The following is a 17678-nucleotide window of genomic DNA, read 5'->3' as shown; positions in this document are numbered from 1 at the left end:
TAAGGAATATATCGGACAAACGGGTAGGAGTATGGATATAAGACGGAGAGAGCATGTCAAGGATATAAGGGGAAGGAATCCCTAGAACAGGGCTGTCAGAGCATATTATTGAAGAGGGACATGAAATTAAGAAACTGGAGGTTGTTTGGAATGAAAATAAACAAATTAGTAGGAATGTATATGAGGCTTCCTACATATGCAAGGATAGGGATAATAAATTGAACAGGGAGGATGGAAATGTGGATGAGATTTGGATTGGGATGTTTAAAAGATGGGAAAAGTGCGAGTACAAAAAAATAGGTTTTCATGTTACCCCGGACTTTATTCGCAAGGCTCAGGGAACATGCGACTTTGAGTAGGACGTGAAGTAAGAGGGAAGGGAAAATGTAGGGGAAGTATGTAAGAGGGGAGTGGAAAGCGGACAACTTCCTGCATTCGAAGAGAAGGCATTCTGAAGTCACTATGGGAAAATGAAATGGCATGTGCCTTTTAACTTTTTAAGTTGAAATGCTTCTTTTAGAGTGATTCTTTTAACTTTTGTAGTTTTAAAAAGTAGTGTGGGAATTGAAGTTTAAACAGGTTATGGCAAGTTTTCTAAATTCCTCCGTTACCAGAGTCAAACCTATATCCTTTTTCCTGGCTTTTGAATCGACTAGACATGGCTATGGAGTGTTTTTGATAGTCAAAATAGAACCTGATGAAGGGAACAGTGGTTTCCCGAAATGTTGTTCGGAAATAATATATACTCACTAAACGTAAGTACAATAAGTTTTAGTATATTTAAATATTTGGTCTAGGAATTAATTCGTGCACCTGGACAAGAGATGGCGTAACGAGCATATCGTCCCACAGTTCCGTGTAGCCATACATGCATTGAAAACTCCTGTCAGCGCGCATCGTTCGTAGTATAGGGCAGTTGATTGGCGCGTCGTGCCATACAAAGTGTTTTTGCGGGGTGTTCTGCTTCATTACTTTAACATGCAGAAAAGTGCTACCGAAAGTCATCGTATTTTGGTGGAAGTGTATGGTGACCATGCGCTAGCTGAGCGAACGTGTCAGAAGTGGTTTGCACGGTTTAGAAGTGGTGATTTCGGCCTGAAAGACCAAGAGCGACCTGGAAAGCCAAAAAAATTTGAAGATGAAGAATTGAGAGCATTGCTCGATCAGGATTCATGTCAAACGCAGGAAGAACTTGCAGAAACATTAGGTGTTGATCAAACAACAGTTTCCAAATGCCTCAAAGCCATGGGAATGATTCAAAAGATGTCACATTGGGTTCCACATGAATTGAAAGACAGAGACGTTGAAAGACGAAAAACCATTTGCGAATTGCTGCTTCAAAGACAGAAAAGAAAGGGTTTTTTGCATCGCATTGTTACTGGCGATGAGAAGTGGATCCATTACGAGAACCCGAAACGAAAAAAGGCCTGGGTAAAGCCAGGTGAACCAGGTCCATCACAACCGAAACAAGATATTCACTGTGCAAAGGTTATGCTCTGCATATGGTGGGATATGAAAGGTGTGGTGTACTATGAGCTGCTGCAACCGGGTGAAACTATTAATGGAGAACGTTATCAACAACAATTAATGCATTTGAAGCAAGCTCTGGCCAGGAAACAACCAGAATGGGAGAACAGACATCATAAACTTATTTTTCAACATGATAACGCTCGCCCACATGTCGCAAAACCAGTCAAAACCTATCTAGAAAATGTCGGATGGGAAGTTTTACCCCACCTGCCGTATTCACCAGATGTTGCTCCTTCAGACTACTACTTGTTCAATTGCATGAATAACGATTTAATTGGACAGCAGTTCACTTCTTCAGAAGATATCAAAAAATGGGTCTCTGACTGGATCGCTTCAAAGGATGAGGACTTATTTCGCCACGGAATCCGTAACTTGCCTGACAGATGAGCGAAAGTGGTGGCTCGCGATGGACAATATTTTTCTTAAGGTATTTATGTATTTTGTGTTTGAACTACAGCTTCAATGTGTGCGTAACAACCTCACGAATTAATTCCTAGACCAAATATTATTTAAGAATATGTATTATACTGGGAAGTACTTGTTACAAATAAGTCATTGATACTGGCCAATGCAGTGTTTTAAAAAAAGAATGACCTGAATGATTATAAAACCTTATATCTGTGCAATCATGCACCACCAATGAATGAAACTTGTACTACTGAACCGCTGTGGCCTAGAGTTCAAATGACTGCCACTAGATACCACTAGTAGCACCCAGATAGACACTAACCTTAGCCGTTCACAAGATGGTGTCTATGTAACAGAAGCATAGGCGTAGCTATGGGGTGTGCTGGGTGTGCCTAGACGGCAGTTTGTAAGAAGTTGAAAATATCATTACTTGGTACAAATGTGTGCATTATCACTGATGAAACGAGTGTCTGTAGTTTTTCGATGTCATTGGAGAAGGAAGATATTTACTGCATTCTACTCTGTACTACAGCGCTTTTCTTCTATACCTGTTACAAGCTGCACGTGTGAGAGAGCTTTCTCCAAGCTTACCCAAGTTAAAACTAAATTAAGAGCAACTCAGAAGCTGGATAGATTGGAAGCCCTGCACGTGCTATTTGTGGAACAGGAAAAAGCTTAGTCTATTGATGTAAATGAAGTTATTGATGGGTTTAAGAACATTGTACCTTTTGACAGACGTCTCTTGTTATAGATGATGTGTATTTTGATGTTTGTAACATTTATGAACATTTTGTGTGTGTGTGTGTGTGTAATTTCTATGCAATTTGATTTTTTCTACTACATATATTCAGAAATTTTCAACACTGTCATTTAGTGAATTTATATTCCTTTACAAACATCAGTGCAGTTAAAGAGCCAAGTGATTGTGTTGCAAAATATGCTATTAAAAAGGTACAAGACCTCTTTTTTTTTTTTTTCTTTGTGCACACCCAAATATAAAGTTCTAGCTACGCCTATGAACAGAAGGTGTTTTGTGTTCTCCAATTCTGCAAGATTGAGTCCGTAATTATGGTGTAGCATGTGTTTCAAGATTGATCCGCCCAAGAAGATTCCTCATTGTTATCAACAATTTGAAGAAACATGGTGTTTATGTAAGGGGAAAAGTCCAGGGTGTCCACACACACACGTTTGGAATGAATTCAGCTATTGTCTTGGTATTATCCGTGCAGCAGGTGGAGGGGGCACACAGAGCATTTATAATACGGAGAGTGAAACTCTAGGACTTACTTAATATTTTGTAATTTGTTGAGTAACTGTAACACATTTTCATAATTAAATATAATTATTTGAAATTGGGTCATTCTTTATCAAACACACTGTATTTTATGGAGTCTGGGTGCCTCGAAGAGTCTGCAAAAATGCCAGCAAACATTCTTACGGAATCTAAATACAGTCAACTCTCGATTCAACGACCTTTCACAGTTCCCGGGAAAAGGGTCGTTATTTCGAAGGGGTCGTTATTGGAATTTGCAGCTTAAAGGGAGCTCAAACGGACACAAAGATGCCTAGGAGATGGTAACACCATTTATCCTGGTAGTTATACAACCTGTTATGCACAGGATGCGTGTTGTGAGAAGGAAAATAGAACATGAAAAAGTTTTCACAAAAGAGAATTTAAAATAATGTTACTTTATTTCAATTGTGCACAGTCGTTGCTTTTCCAGGAAATTCTTACAATTCTAGTTCATGAGAAACCCGTTTGCACTGAGACCAATGGAAAGGAAAACAATCTCTCGCTTATTGCAAGCGAAACTCGAAGAATCTTGACACCAGTCAGACTGGCGCCAGCAAAAGTCGGGAGATAATCGGACAGAATGAATGTTGGATTTTATATGGGTTTACTGAAGCATTGTCTGTTACAAGATTAACTGGTAAGATTAGATCTCTCGGAAGAAGCAACACAACTTTTCTAGGTACCAGCCAAAAATAAATAAAGGCAGGGCTATAATTTTCGTTCTGGTTCGGCTGTGTAAAATACATCGTAAAAAAAAGTCACTTTTCTTTGCTTTAACCAACTTCATTCACCCTCCTTCCCCATTCAAGGGAGCAGTCCAAACTCCTTCCTTGACTTGCATTGTAATCCAGCGTGAAAAAGGAAACGCGCAACTTGCGATCTGTTTTCACCCAATGCGTATTCTAGGACAAGTCATTAAACAGCGTGGTAGTCGATAATCATTCGGGTTTGGAATTGAATTTCACTTTAAACTGTATATTTTGTCCCGATCAGCCCATTAGCATAAAATGAACAGAAAACAAGCTTTATGAAACTGCACATTTTCACATATCAAAATGGTAGATCCTTATTTACTCTCAGGTTAATCGACCATTTAATGTTGGATTTAGGAGTATTCTCGATGTCAAACACCCACCCTTCCAAACGTTTTCCCCTTGAATAATGTCTTTTTAATCAGTCTCAGCGACTGTTATCGGCAAGCAAGAGCTTTGCAGACGCTAGACAAAACACTGGCGCCAGCTGCATCGTAAAAACAAGGAGACGGGCTGGAAGTTGGAACAACAGGTGGCGGAAGAGAAAAGTCTCAGCGTTTTAAAGATAACGCAACTGTCGAAGACGGAACTTTTAACAGCAGTGTAAAGAAGAAAGAAATGACCCTTGCTTTACATTTTACCATGCAACAGACAATAATACGGGCAATATTTCCTATGCAGACAACAGCATTAAAAAATAATAATAATAAATAAATAAAAAAAAATGAAATCTGCAATTATCAACATTGCCGTGCACACCAGTGGCGGAGAATGATCTGGGGAAAGGGTAGAGGGTCACTTTTTTTTTACTTGTTCTATGATTTTGTTCGTTTTCAAGAATATAACCAGAACTGATTGTCCCATTTTAGATGTCAAAGGAAAGGAAGAGGGGTGGTTCCTTTTCCATCCTCGCCTGTAATCAGCCCGCATCAGCAAGAAAATCCTGGCTGAAACAATCTGCATCCCCCCCCCCCCCCCCTACGTTTGCTGACAGGAAAAGAGGGGAGAAGTCAGTCGTTTAACGGAACACTTTTTCGGCAGATATTACGACATCGACACAATTAGGAAAACGTATGAAGTGGGAAACGGGAGTTATGATGCACGTAAGATCAAAGTAAACTTTTGTGCAAACCGGGATGACAACGCATTAAGCGGGTTGACGATCTTTAGTTCACCTATGTGGTTTTGATTATCTCTAACAGTTTCGCTTTTTTATGAAGTGTTGCAGGGAACAAAGAACACGTTTTGAATGAAAGCGGTTACCGGAAGTTGTCGGCTACAAGGCCGAAAGTTGCTCACTCACGGGAACCTGCTGAACTCTAGGTCAGAGCTGGACAAATGGGCCAGACTTCCAGGCGCCACGCATCTGTATTTTCGAACATTCCTGCGTTCTTATCTCTCAAGGTGGTGTATTTATTGATGAAAGAGCTTGACCTGCCATACACATTGGCAAAGACTGCAAGTCCAGCAGTCATTTCGGGCTACTCCCACTCTCCCCCGCGAGTTTTCAGCAGCTCTTAGGACAAGGAAACAAGTCAAGTCGATTTAAAATAACATCCAAGCACATGCGATCTTCTCTTCTCGCGTATCCAAGAGCAAGCGTGGCAAAACAAGCCTGGCACGTTGGGTAGCGGCAGTCGGGTGCGGGGTAACATTGGTGCGCTTGAGGGAGGGGAGGGCAGAGGTCAAGTGCTATTGGATATCACTCAAGCATGGTGTGGTGGTGTCTATTTTTAGTTCAGACCTAACTGTGAGCGGTAGAGCGCTCGTAAAGGGAATGAGTGGAGGAAAAACAACGCATTTTTCGGCCGATTTCCTTCAATTTTTCAACTTTTTTTTTCCAAATTTTTCTAAATTTTTCACGGTTCCCGGGAAAAGGGTTGTTACTTCGAGAGGGTCGTTATACCCGGGGTCGTAGAATCGAGAGTTGACTGTATTATGGAAATTATGCAAAATGCACAATCTTCATCATTTTTGTAACAATATTCTGGGGAGAAATGGATTTTATGATTAAATAAATAATTATCTCAATTGAAATCATGAATACGTATTCTGAAGCAATACTCTGTGGTATAGCTCGAATGGAAATTTGCATATTAAAATTGTAAATATTCTGAACTTTTAGTTGTTACCATCTTCAAGTATGTGTATCTGTGGGAACTGGTAAGAGTAAAGAACCTCAGCCCCAGAATACTTAGGATTAATCTACTGGAATCAAATGGATGGAGGCAAAATTAACAGAACTTTTTAAATTACTTTCATGTATAGAGTAAATACTTAATTCCAGTTTACTACTTTGCAACCATGCAACCATGCTTCATTTTCTAATACGAGCATTCCGACAGAATTGAAATACATGTGGAACTTGCCCGAAATTATTATACAACTTTTAGGGGAAAAGGATATCTATCATCCATACCTGGAAGCTCCAAAGGCAGTGCAGTTGAAATACAATTGCCTCGTTTCAAATGGGAACAAAAATGGACATGAGTGGTTCAGTTCTTCGCACCATGTGGGAAGTGCACCTGATGAAAGCACCAAAGGATCCTGGATCTGCTGCAAGAGCTTGTTTGTGAGTTTCTTGCTTGTGAAGTCTTCTGGGGACAGGAACAATTCACCATCGCCATCTGAAATTAACATATTGGTCAGTTGCATCAACAAAATCATTTTCCAGTAAAATCGGACTGAGATAATTTTATATCTCAGGGTGTCTACACTTTTATAAAAAACAAAATTCCATGACTTTTCAACGTTTTCAAGACCAAGAAAGTGGTAAATGCCAATAGCCACTTACTGGAATAGATTTTTACTTGAAAATATATCGAAACATGATCCCTTTTCCTAGAGCATTTACTTCGCAATTTCTACTTTAACTACCGGCAGTACTCAGTATACCAAACTGAAGGATAGTTGTCCATAACAAATTTAAAACTTCTTGTTTGCCCCCTTTTTTCCTTTTATTAAACAGTTATTTTTAGTGAACTACTACAAAAATACTGTTTTTTTTCCAGAACAACAATAAATTTTCCTGACATTTCCATGACTAAATTCCCTACATTTTCCAGGTTTTCCAGACTGGTAGAGACCCTGTATCAAAAACGTCCAATATCAAAACCCAAGTTTGATTTAGTCATTGCTTTTACAGAATCCAAAGCTTGGTAATTATTAAGTATACATGTTTTATACAATTATACACATGTAGACAATGTATGTATTAGAAGTCAAGGTTCCCACTCATTTTCATAAAACAAATTTTTCACATTTTCAGGCAATTTTTGAATAAATTTCTGATCATTCTGTCATTCTTTAACACTCCAGTAACTACATTTTAAGTGTTAAACTGCACTTGCTATTCAAAATAAGCAAGTTTATTCAAAGTTCAAAATCAATTAACAAAAATAGCAAAAAACATTTTTATACTTATAGGATACCTACAGCATGCATATTTTTTTTAAATTTTTTTTTTACGAAAAAACGAAATGTGAAATAACACATTTTAATGTTAATTTTTAATGTTTCTGAAAGGTGTGAGATGCATTTTCCTACCCTGTTTTGTCACAAAATGATGCAAAATGGGAAATAGACTCTCAAACATGAAATTTAGTGTTTATTTACCGAAGAGACACTTTCTGAAGTTTGAATTATCCTGAGAGTTATGCAATTCACAGAAAATTGATTAATTCTGCTGTAAATATTTGAGAAGCAAGAATGGACCCCTTTACACAGGGATAAACTTAATACTCTGGTAACTACATAAATGTGCTATTAGAAAATTTATGTTTATTTTGTAATAAGTGCATTTTTTAAATCAAATTTTGGATTATGTTCACAATTTTAAAACCAAAATGTCATTTAACATGCTGTTTTTCATCCGTTTTTTCACTGCTGTACCACCGAAATTTTATTTTATTTACCACTTTTGAACCCGAAATTGACTGTTTTCGTATCGAAATTTTGCTTTTTTATTTACCAAAAATATGTGCCTCTAAGGCATAAAACAACTGGGTCGAGTGGGAAAAAAAAAGTGGAATTTATTTTCATTTCCAATTTTTCCACAATTTCCAGGTCAGAGGGTAAATGCACAACTATTCCACCACTTTTACAGTTTTTCAAAACAAAAGAGCAATTTTCATAATTAACGCCCTTAGCCACAGAGCTTGCTTCCCACATTTGAAAATATGTGCGCTACTAAGGCTGCAATGAATCTTTTATGAAAATTTCTTGGTTCATAAAAACTTCAATATACGTATAATGAAAAAGCATTCTATTTAGTCGACAGATGGCTGATGCAATAACAAAAAAGTTATATCACATTAAACATTACCTTCAGATTGACTGTTGTCTCTTGTGCCCAAATGGTCAAGGTTTAGTTATGTACAAGATTAAGAATGATCCTAGTGTATTTTATTATATTGAAACAATCTATTCTGATATAAATGTATATCGAAGCAGTATTGGTCCAACATGTTGCATGCTTAGTTATTTACACCCTACCAGCTTTGCATGTAGATTATTACGACAAGTATGAGGGCATGCTGAAAAGTTATGCCTTTTATTTTTGTGACAGTGTAAATACATTTTGGATTTTGAACAACCATGCATTGTACTCTTCAGACTTTCGAAGTTTCAAATTTCTATCACCAGGGGTTGCTGAACTAGAGTGAGGAACTCTCAACGTGTGACAAAGAACTTCTTGAGAGTTCCTCGGCAGGGGTTTTCATTGTGAGAATGAACAGCCCAACATCACACAGTACTGATGTTACACATTCATTGCCATTAAAAGCCTTCATTCTCTGATGTTGAATGTCAATTGGGGGACACATTTTCTGCAGTTAGAAACTCGATAACCACACGCAGTTTCAGGTGCACCGACATAGCATGGTTACATGCTGCCATTTTCCTCGCTCTAGTTCAGCAACCCCTGGTGATAGAAGTTTGAAACTTGGAATGGAGAAGGGGGAAAGTCTGAAGAGTACAATGGTCAAAATCCAAAATGTCTTTACACAGTCACAAAAAAAAAATAGGAGGCATTACTTTTCAGCATGCCCTCGTACAAGTACAAGGCAACAAAAACTACATCCATTTTCAAAGAAAAACAAAAACATGTTTGTAACTCACCATCATTAATGCCTTCATCTCTGTGCGTCGTTATCACATACAGGTGCCTCAGAAGCTGCAGAACATCTTCTACTGTGCATGAGGAGGGGCTTGAACATGGAGTCGTTGGTGAGGTGCTGGCTATAGTGCCAGTGTTGCTACAGTTATTACGAGAGAACAAGGTAATCACTGGGGTTCCTTCTGCATCACTGTTCATTCCATCATCTTCTTTCACCTCTTTATATAATATCCTAAAAATAAAACACAATATCTTGAAAAACAATTACTGTACCTGCATATGAAATTCGACAGCAACGAATTCACACTTAGTCTCAGATTTTTCCTATAATATTTTTCCAAATTTGAGAGCTATAAGAACTATAATCTACAGAGTGTAGTAAAAATTATACTTGGTCTTAGCGGATTTATTGTAACAAGCATTAAAGAAATTGACACCATTTCTATATAATCTATACAAAACATGGGTAACTCAAATACCTGGTTTCCTATGTTTCGCAAATTTCTTGTTTGCATCATAACATACTGAATTGATTGATTTACTTAGTTCATTTTACTCTGCTTTTCTGCCACTTTTGGCTAATCACAAAGATGATGAAGAGTGATAATTTCATGAAACTGATGCAGGGACACTCACACAGGCCCAGACTGGTATTCGAACCTAGGACCCCTGGAGTCATAGAGCGTTGTGCTAACACCACTCTGACATACATTCACATCTGAAGATGATTAAATTTGTGAACCAGCAATCATAAACAGGAAATGGTAATTTTATTTACGATTAGTTTCTTACTTTACTTGATGATGGAAATACGAATTGAATATTCAATGTACATTATATTTGTACATTCGTTTCTTTAACCTTTTGATTACCAAGCCCATTTTGCAGGTAAGCCCCCAGTGACCGGGCTAATTCTTAGCAAAATGCAGTTTAATTTAGATGACTGTAGATCGGACGCTAATTGCCCTAGACAGAGATGAATCAAGTACCGATATATATGCGGAATGACCCATGGATTCAGACTATATACAATTGATGCATATTGAGTGTATCTATGGATGCGTGGGGAGGGGAGGAGCCAGAAAATTCCAATATTTCTGAAGAAAAATTGCCCCCCCCTCCCTGGACAACAAAGTACAGGACATTGTCAAAACACACATGAAAAAGATCCCAGGTATGTTTGTAACAAGAAAATAATTGCACTATTATCATATTCATATGAACAATTGAACACTACTTGTATCCCCCAAATAACATGTCTGTACTCCACTGACTCAAGCCTCGGATTTCAGTGAAATGTAGAGTTACCCTGAAACGACTGTATATTGGAGGCTAATTGCCCTAGACGGATGAATCAAGTACGGTTATATGCAGAATCAACCATACATTCGGACTATCTACAATTTATGCACAATGCGTGTATCTAAGGATGCGGGGGGAGGAGAGGAGCCAGAAAATTCCAATATTTCTGAAGAAATATTCAGTCCTTTATTGTGCACAAAACAATGCTTTCTTTTTTCAAAGAAAGCAGTCATTTTCCAGCTTTTTTTTTATGGAATAACAATAAATTTCCAAGGACGTGCAACAGTCCTTATGCAGACATATATGTGTTAACAATAATATAAAAAAAATTGCAATTCCAGCGAATAATAGCGACATTATGACATAAAAACTACAAACATGACAACGTGTCTTATGATACGGTCCGCTTGAGTGGGGTTGCCTAAGCCTATCTATTCTGTGAGGTTACTTATCACATCCACATCTACCACATCCAAGATTCCAACCACTTAACTTTCTCACTATCAATTCCCTCTCACATCATAGAATTACCGTACGGTCGCGCCGGCGACAATTGTTTGGTCTCAATAAGTCAATCCTTGCTAAAAAGAAATAGTACAACCAAGTTTCAAATTGACTCTGATTTAAAATGAAAAATAAGAAATTCAGAAATTAGCCAATCTGAAGGAAAACATCCTGTATTAAGCAGTAACGCAAAGTAGTTACTAAAAATCCTTTACTTGGCACTCGCGCCCTTTCCCTGTGTTATGCTTGACACATCTAAGAAATCAATTTGTGGCAAGACGTGAATATGTCAATTCACCAACACACCTTTGGTTTACGAATTATAACAAGATCCATATCACGCAGTATACCTGTCCCTAATGCCAGACAAACATTCTGACATCTCTCTCACCTGAGAAAGGTTTCACAGTTAGTAAACATTCACTACTTACAAACTAGACATCATTCATGTGTATCTGGGTGAAATCTAACTCACAGGAACGTTCAATACTTTATTCACAATAGTGACGAATGCCAGTTTACACCAAATGTTGCAATTATTTTAAGTGACAGACTTTTGATAACGAATAAACAATTTTCGTGTAATTAATTCTCGACTTGACAACTATGACGTTAATTTTAACGTACTGATGACATCAAAAGAAAGAACACCTGAGGTACCTCTTTTTCATAAATAGACTGAAGTTATATTTAAATGTCAAACATATTTTTTATGTTCTGATCGACCAGCTGGTGCACCTAGCTTAACTACACAATACACACACAAACTGAAAATTACCAAATGACCTCATATCACGTGAAAGTGGGTTACAATATATATATCCAAAGTCAATTGTTCCTTTTAATAGCTATTTATATCTGAACTGTCCGTGCACTAGACATTACCCTAACCCAACAGCTTTGGTGCCAATTGCTCGTGCTCGAACAACGCGAAGAAATGCATGCGTGACGTCACTTTAACGTACGAACAAAATAATGCTGATTTCTGTTCCGATTCTTCAGTTACTCACTGCGGAACATTCTATACGTAGTTTAATTTCAATCTACTTGAAGTGAATTTCCTCAACAAAGGATATCCTTTCTCTGGTCAATATGGCGGCTTCCGTTGAGCCGCATGCACGTCTGGATTTGAACTTAATAATGCGAACCAGTATCGTGAATGACACGATTGACAGTTAGTACTATAATTAGTAATTGTACGTGGCGTTTATTTTATATTCTTTCGTCGCGACCAACATGAAAGTAATTTCACCCGACGTCGATTCCTCTTTTCGATCGTCGTTGCACTTGGAAAAACAAAGGCCTTACCTCGTGGGCGGACTCTCCTCTGTCACCTTTCACAGTCCTTGCAGTCGTTACTCACTGCTTAAAACACCACAATCCATCTGGATTCCCATTTTGATGGTCACGAGTACTTTTTCGATCTCCTTTTTCGATCATTACCGTGCCAAAAAACCCAATTCTGTTGCGTCGTTTTTTTGTCGACCAACCACTTTTACCTCCATTTTTTGAGTGTGTTCATTGTTTCCTCCACGCCTGACGCAGTTTCCGAACACCTGATGACCAAACACTATCACACGTTCACACTTAAATCACTTTAACATCCACAGGTTTCTAACTACGACAGGAGTGCGTGCGTGTGTGTTAAGGCATAATTAACAAATACTTATATCCAATCTTTAAAACCTTATTATTAGAATATTAGATATTTGATGTCCCCTTTTCCTTTTTTATCACTTCCGCCTCCCAGTTTCCGAACACTACTGTTTTTAACTGATTAGTCAGAATGTCCCTCATCGAGCGACAATTAGATTAAAAAATATTCACGCGAATTTAATAATAAATATTTGATGGTAGTTAAGTTTCTAATGAATAAACTGAAATTTCTACACAAAGTTTAATAATGTTTAATACTAATTCAACTAGTATTTGTTCCTTTTTTAAATTAACACAAAGAGCGATCTCTAGCGATTAAATTTGTAACTTTGGCTTCCAGCTCAATTTATCCCCGTAAGCAGCTGCCCTCTCTCGGGAATTTCTCCGAGTTACGTATGCAATCACAGCACGGACAAGCAATCTTTACAGGTTAGGTTAGTTTTCCAACCATCGGAATATTACTGCAGCTGGCTCACGTTTCATCACCAAGGAAATTATGACTACAAACCGTCATAAATGGCGCTCAACATGGGCCAAACCCATTGCACCCTCTAACTCTATCCCAACACAGCTTCCACATCACATATTACAAATAAATAATTTTCTCTTTACCTAAGTATAGACATACACTCATATTCTGTACACTATTTACAACATTTTATTACAACACAGTTCACATTAGTCTCACCTCCAAAGTGAGAGAGATCCCAAATGCTTGTCTGACTAACGACTTTAGAGACTACTGAAGAACCAAGAAGCGAGGTGACAGGTCATCTAACTCTGTGCCAGCCCGCCGCGTAATCTTTCCTACTTGATTTTCATATCCGCCGCGGTAAAGATTTCACTTGGCCCACAAGAGTCAGTTGAGAGATCTGAATTCCCGCCGCTTCGCCCCTCATTTTGCCTCACTTCCCACAGAACCTCTAAGCCTGTGAGAGTCTGTCAAGTTAGGATTAACCTGATCATCTTTGATATAACCCGAATTTAACATTTTTGTGATCCATTGCATTTGCTTTTTCTGTGTGCATTTCCACAGCTTGCAGTTCTCCACAGATTGGTTTTCAACTCTCTCGCCGGTAACACAATCTACCAATGTCAATGTTGAATCTTGACTGTTATCAACACACAAATAAGGACCCAGAAACAAATCACAATATTTTCTTATTACTTTATTACCCAAATTTCCGAGAGCATGATTCCTTATGAAAACAAGATCCCCTCTGGCAATTTTAGAATGATTAATCCCTTTCTGATTAAGTTTCTGGAGTTTATCTCTCCGTTTGCCAATGCTAGCAAGATTTGCCATGATTAATTTTTTATCCCACGGAATGTCATCCTGAAACAGATCTTTCAATGCCACAGCCATCAAGCTCTTGTTCAAGTTCAATCTTAATTCCTCTGGGGAATACCCAGTTTGTGAGGAAATGGAACCGTTTAGAAGAAACAGAGCTTGTGATACCTTTTCCGGCCACTTGGCATGATTGTCTGAACATAAAACTCGCATCAGCCTATTCAATTCGGCATGATACCGTTCAACCATATTTGTGCTGGGATGATATACCGGAATATATACAATTGCAACCCCCCAAGATTTCATGGTGTCTTGAAAGAGTTTCGATTTGAATTGAGGCCCATTGTCTGAAAAGATGCGATTCGGGACCCCCAAATGAACAAAATAACTGTTTACTATCTTGTTTATTATTGTTTTTGCATTGCTGTTAACTACGGGATACGCCACAAGATACCGAGAAGCAGAATCTAAAATTGTGAACAGGAATCTTTCTCTTTTTGGTCCAGATGCGAACGGCCCTTGCAAATCTACAAACAAATCTTCCCCCGGCCGATCCGAGACATGTATCCTGGCTACAAATCTGGAGGGGTGTTTATTAGGTTTAGTTCGTAGACAGACTTCACAATCTTTGACGTAGGATTTCACATCCGACTTCATTCCTTTCCAGAATAAAGACTGATATATACTGGTTAGAGTCTTAGCTGCCCCAAAATGTCCCAGAGTGTCGTGATAATGAAACAAAACTGTACCAATCAAACTCACCGGCACGCAGACACGAATCTTGGATGCGACATGAAAATCTCTGATAACCAGCACCTCATTATGTAGACAATAAATCTGATCCCATAATCTAGACCTAGAACTTCCTTCACCTTTCTTCCCCTTTAAGTGATCAATTATTTCCCTGAGCGCAACATCGTTCGATTGGGAAATAATCAACTCCTCAACTGAAAATAGTTTCTGATCTAAATTCATAGCTGTAACAGCGTTAATCAAATAACATGAATCTGGCATGTTGGGAAAGTTTCGACTGAGGATGTCAGCTAATATGTTATCGGATCCCTTACAATATTTGACTTCGAAGGAGTACTGCTGGATTTGCAGGAACCAACGAGTTAGCCTCGCATTCCACGAATGAGCAGATTCGAGCCATGTAAGTGATTTGTGATCCGTAACAATAACAAACTTTCTACCTTTAAGATAAGTGGCAAATTTACTAATCGTGTACAATATTGCTAGTACCTCCATTTCTGTGGAGGTGTACGTTTTTTCAAAAGGTCTGAGCAATCGGCTCACAAACCCCAGCGGTTTAACATCTCCTTCCTCTAATTGATAACAATATCCACCTACGCCAATTAGAGACGCGTCGGTTTGGATATATAACATTTTGTTAAAATCAGGATAATTTAGAGTCACATTCTGTGCTACTAAGACCTTTAGTTTTTCAAATGCTTCTTCAGCTCCTTCAGTCCACCTCCATTTAGTTTTTTGCTTCAACAACTCATAAAGTGGACTGGCCGTCGAGGCGAAGTTTTGTATATACTTAGACAACCAATTAAAACAACCCAAAACTCTCTGTAATTGCTTTAAATTCGTCGGCCTACTCAAACTAAGCACGCTCTCAACGTACGTAGGATCCTTCTTATACCCTCGCGTACTGACTAGGTGTCCAAGGAATTTCAACTCCTGAACTACGAACTTGCATTTGTCGATCTTCAAAGTGAAGCCAGCCTTATGCAATCTGTCTAGAACTAATCGCACATGTTCCAAATGTGACTCAAAGTCCCTTGACTTCACGATGATGTCGTCGACATATACTACCACAAAATCAGAATATGGTCCTAAAATTCGATTCATAACATCTACAAAGACTGCTGTACCATTGATGGATCCAAAGACGACCCGCTTAAATTGATACAGAACTCCCTCAAAGGAAAACGCTGTATATTTCCGACTATTTACGTCCAACGGAACTTGCCAATATGCGTTGCCCATGTCTAGAGATGTTAGAAACGTACAATCTTGAAAAGACGATAGCAACTCATCTACTTTCAAAGGAGCCAATTGTTTGAGTCTTACATGTTGATTTAATTTTTTCAAATCTACGCACAACCGGATATCCCCATTCGATTTCGGAACCACCAGAAGCGGAGAATGGTACTCTGAATCGGATAACTCTATTACATCCCAATCCAACATTCGTCGAAGTTGGTCCCTAACCTTTTCGCGATATGCCATGGGTATGGGGTAGTTTTTTGCCACAACCGGCTGATCCGTATCTAGTTCCATTTTATGTGTATATTCGGTACATAGCCCTGGCTTGTCTGAAAACATGACCATGTAATTTTTTAACACGTTTGTGAACAGAGTCTTTTCATGTTCATTTAGACAACAATCGTGATCCAATTTTTGCGCAAAATCAATCGCCCTATTTTCACCCATCTCTGGTTCAATTGTCAGTTCCCCTACACTTATATCCCCCAGTGGGAGATCCACTTGCTCTAAAGGCATAAACCTTTGAAAAACACGACCGTTAGGCATATTATAGAAAAACGCATTTCGATCAAAATTTAACTCCCCTTGAAGATTGTAAATTACATCAAGACCCAAAATCAAATCTACATTTAACTTCTTGACAACTAAAAACTGGACATAAAGATTATATCCCCCTAGATCAATCTTCATTTGCGTGATACCTTCTACCACCTTTGATTTAGAACCTGTATAATCCACCAATTTTATGTTACGCGAAGATTCTAGCCTTGGCCTGGATATCACGGAAGATATCCCTTTCCAAACGTCAAATGCCAAGACGCTGACCTCGGCGCCTGTATCACACAAGGCCTTATACTTTTGATCAAATATTTGAACCTCCACCATCGCAGAAGCCCTGTTATTAAAATTTGTATTCATGGGTACTTCTACACCAGGGGTTTCCAACTGGCGGCCCGCGGGCCGCATGCGGCCCCCGATGCCTTTTTCTGCGGCCCGCGAAGCCAGTTTGCAAAATACATTAATTTTATGTATTTTTATTAAAATACGTTCTTTTTTTTACTGAAGGAACGGATGCTCTGTGAAGAAAGACAATATCACAGGTAGAATTGATTTTGTAGTCAATAATGATAATCAGAAGAATCTAAAGTGATGTAACTTTCTCTTCACACCATGCATTCCATCCCTTCGCTATGTGGAATGAACTCGTCTGCTTCCGCGAAGGCTTCACTCTTTGTGTTCAGAAACAAAATGCAGAGAGGCGCTATAGAGATCTGTTTTACTACGCACGAAGTACGAAGAGATTTCCAGTGTCCCTACTCGGATTGTACTGGGACTGATTGTTAAAGTTTGTACAAATACCGAAATGAGCAATATCTCCAAAACGTAAGATTGAAAATTATAGTAGCTTCTCTCCAACTTGAATTGCGTGATTTGCAAGGCGATGTGTTCCTTCAAACTAGACAAGAAAGTTTTTCAAATACCTTTGAAAGGAAAGCTTTCCAAACCTTCGTAGTTTTGGGCAAAGAATGACATCGATGTTAGACAGCACATACACGTGTGAAAGTGTTTTTCCTTCAATGAAGTTCATCAAGAACCGCTACAGAAGCCAACTGGCAGATTCTTCACTGCTTCACCTTCTGAGACTTTCAAATACAGAAATTCAAATACAACTTTAATAAAAGAAGCAGATCGGGCTCAATTTTCACATTGAACACTTACTATGAAGGATTCTTATTTGTATGGTGTGTCTTTAATTTCTTTCAATTCATCAATAAGTATTGGGTTTTTGTGAAATAAATTGTAATTATACAATTTTGATTTGTAATTCCA

General features: G+C 38.4%; 1 protein-coding gene across 10 annotated transcripts in view; it reads right to left on the bottom strand.

Annotated features, from left to right (window-relative positions):
* Positions 1-17678, bottom strand: part of Ufd4 (ubiquitin fusion-degradation 4-like) — a 219528-nt gene that overhangs the window by 28082 nt on the left and 173768 nt on the right. For all 10 annotated transcript variants that reach the window (XM_083125212.1, XM_083125216.1, XM_083125220.1 and 7 more), the window contains 2 exons: positions 9103-9332; positions 6404-6611 (listed from right to left, as the gene is read on the bottom strand). In XM_083125212.1, the coding sequence (XP_082981338.1) occupies positions 6404-6611; positions 9103-9332 (438 nt within the window). The remainder of the gene's footprint in view (positions 1-6403; positions 6612-9102; positions 9333-17678) is intronic.

Source organism: Lepisma saccharinum, chromosome 7 (genome assembly GCF_977018435.1).
Source record: "Lepisma saccharinum chromosome 7, izLepSacc3.1, whole genome shotgun sequence".
In the NCBI taxonomy this organism is placed as follows: Eukaryota; Metazoa; Arthropoda; class Insecta; order Zygentoma; family Lepismatidae; genus Lepisma; species Lepisma saccharinum.
This window is presented reverse-complemented; position numbering and strand designations above follow the sequence as displayed.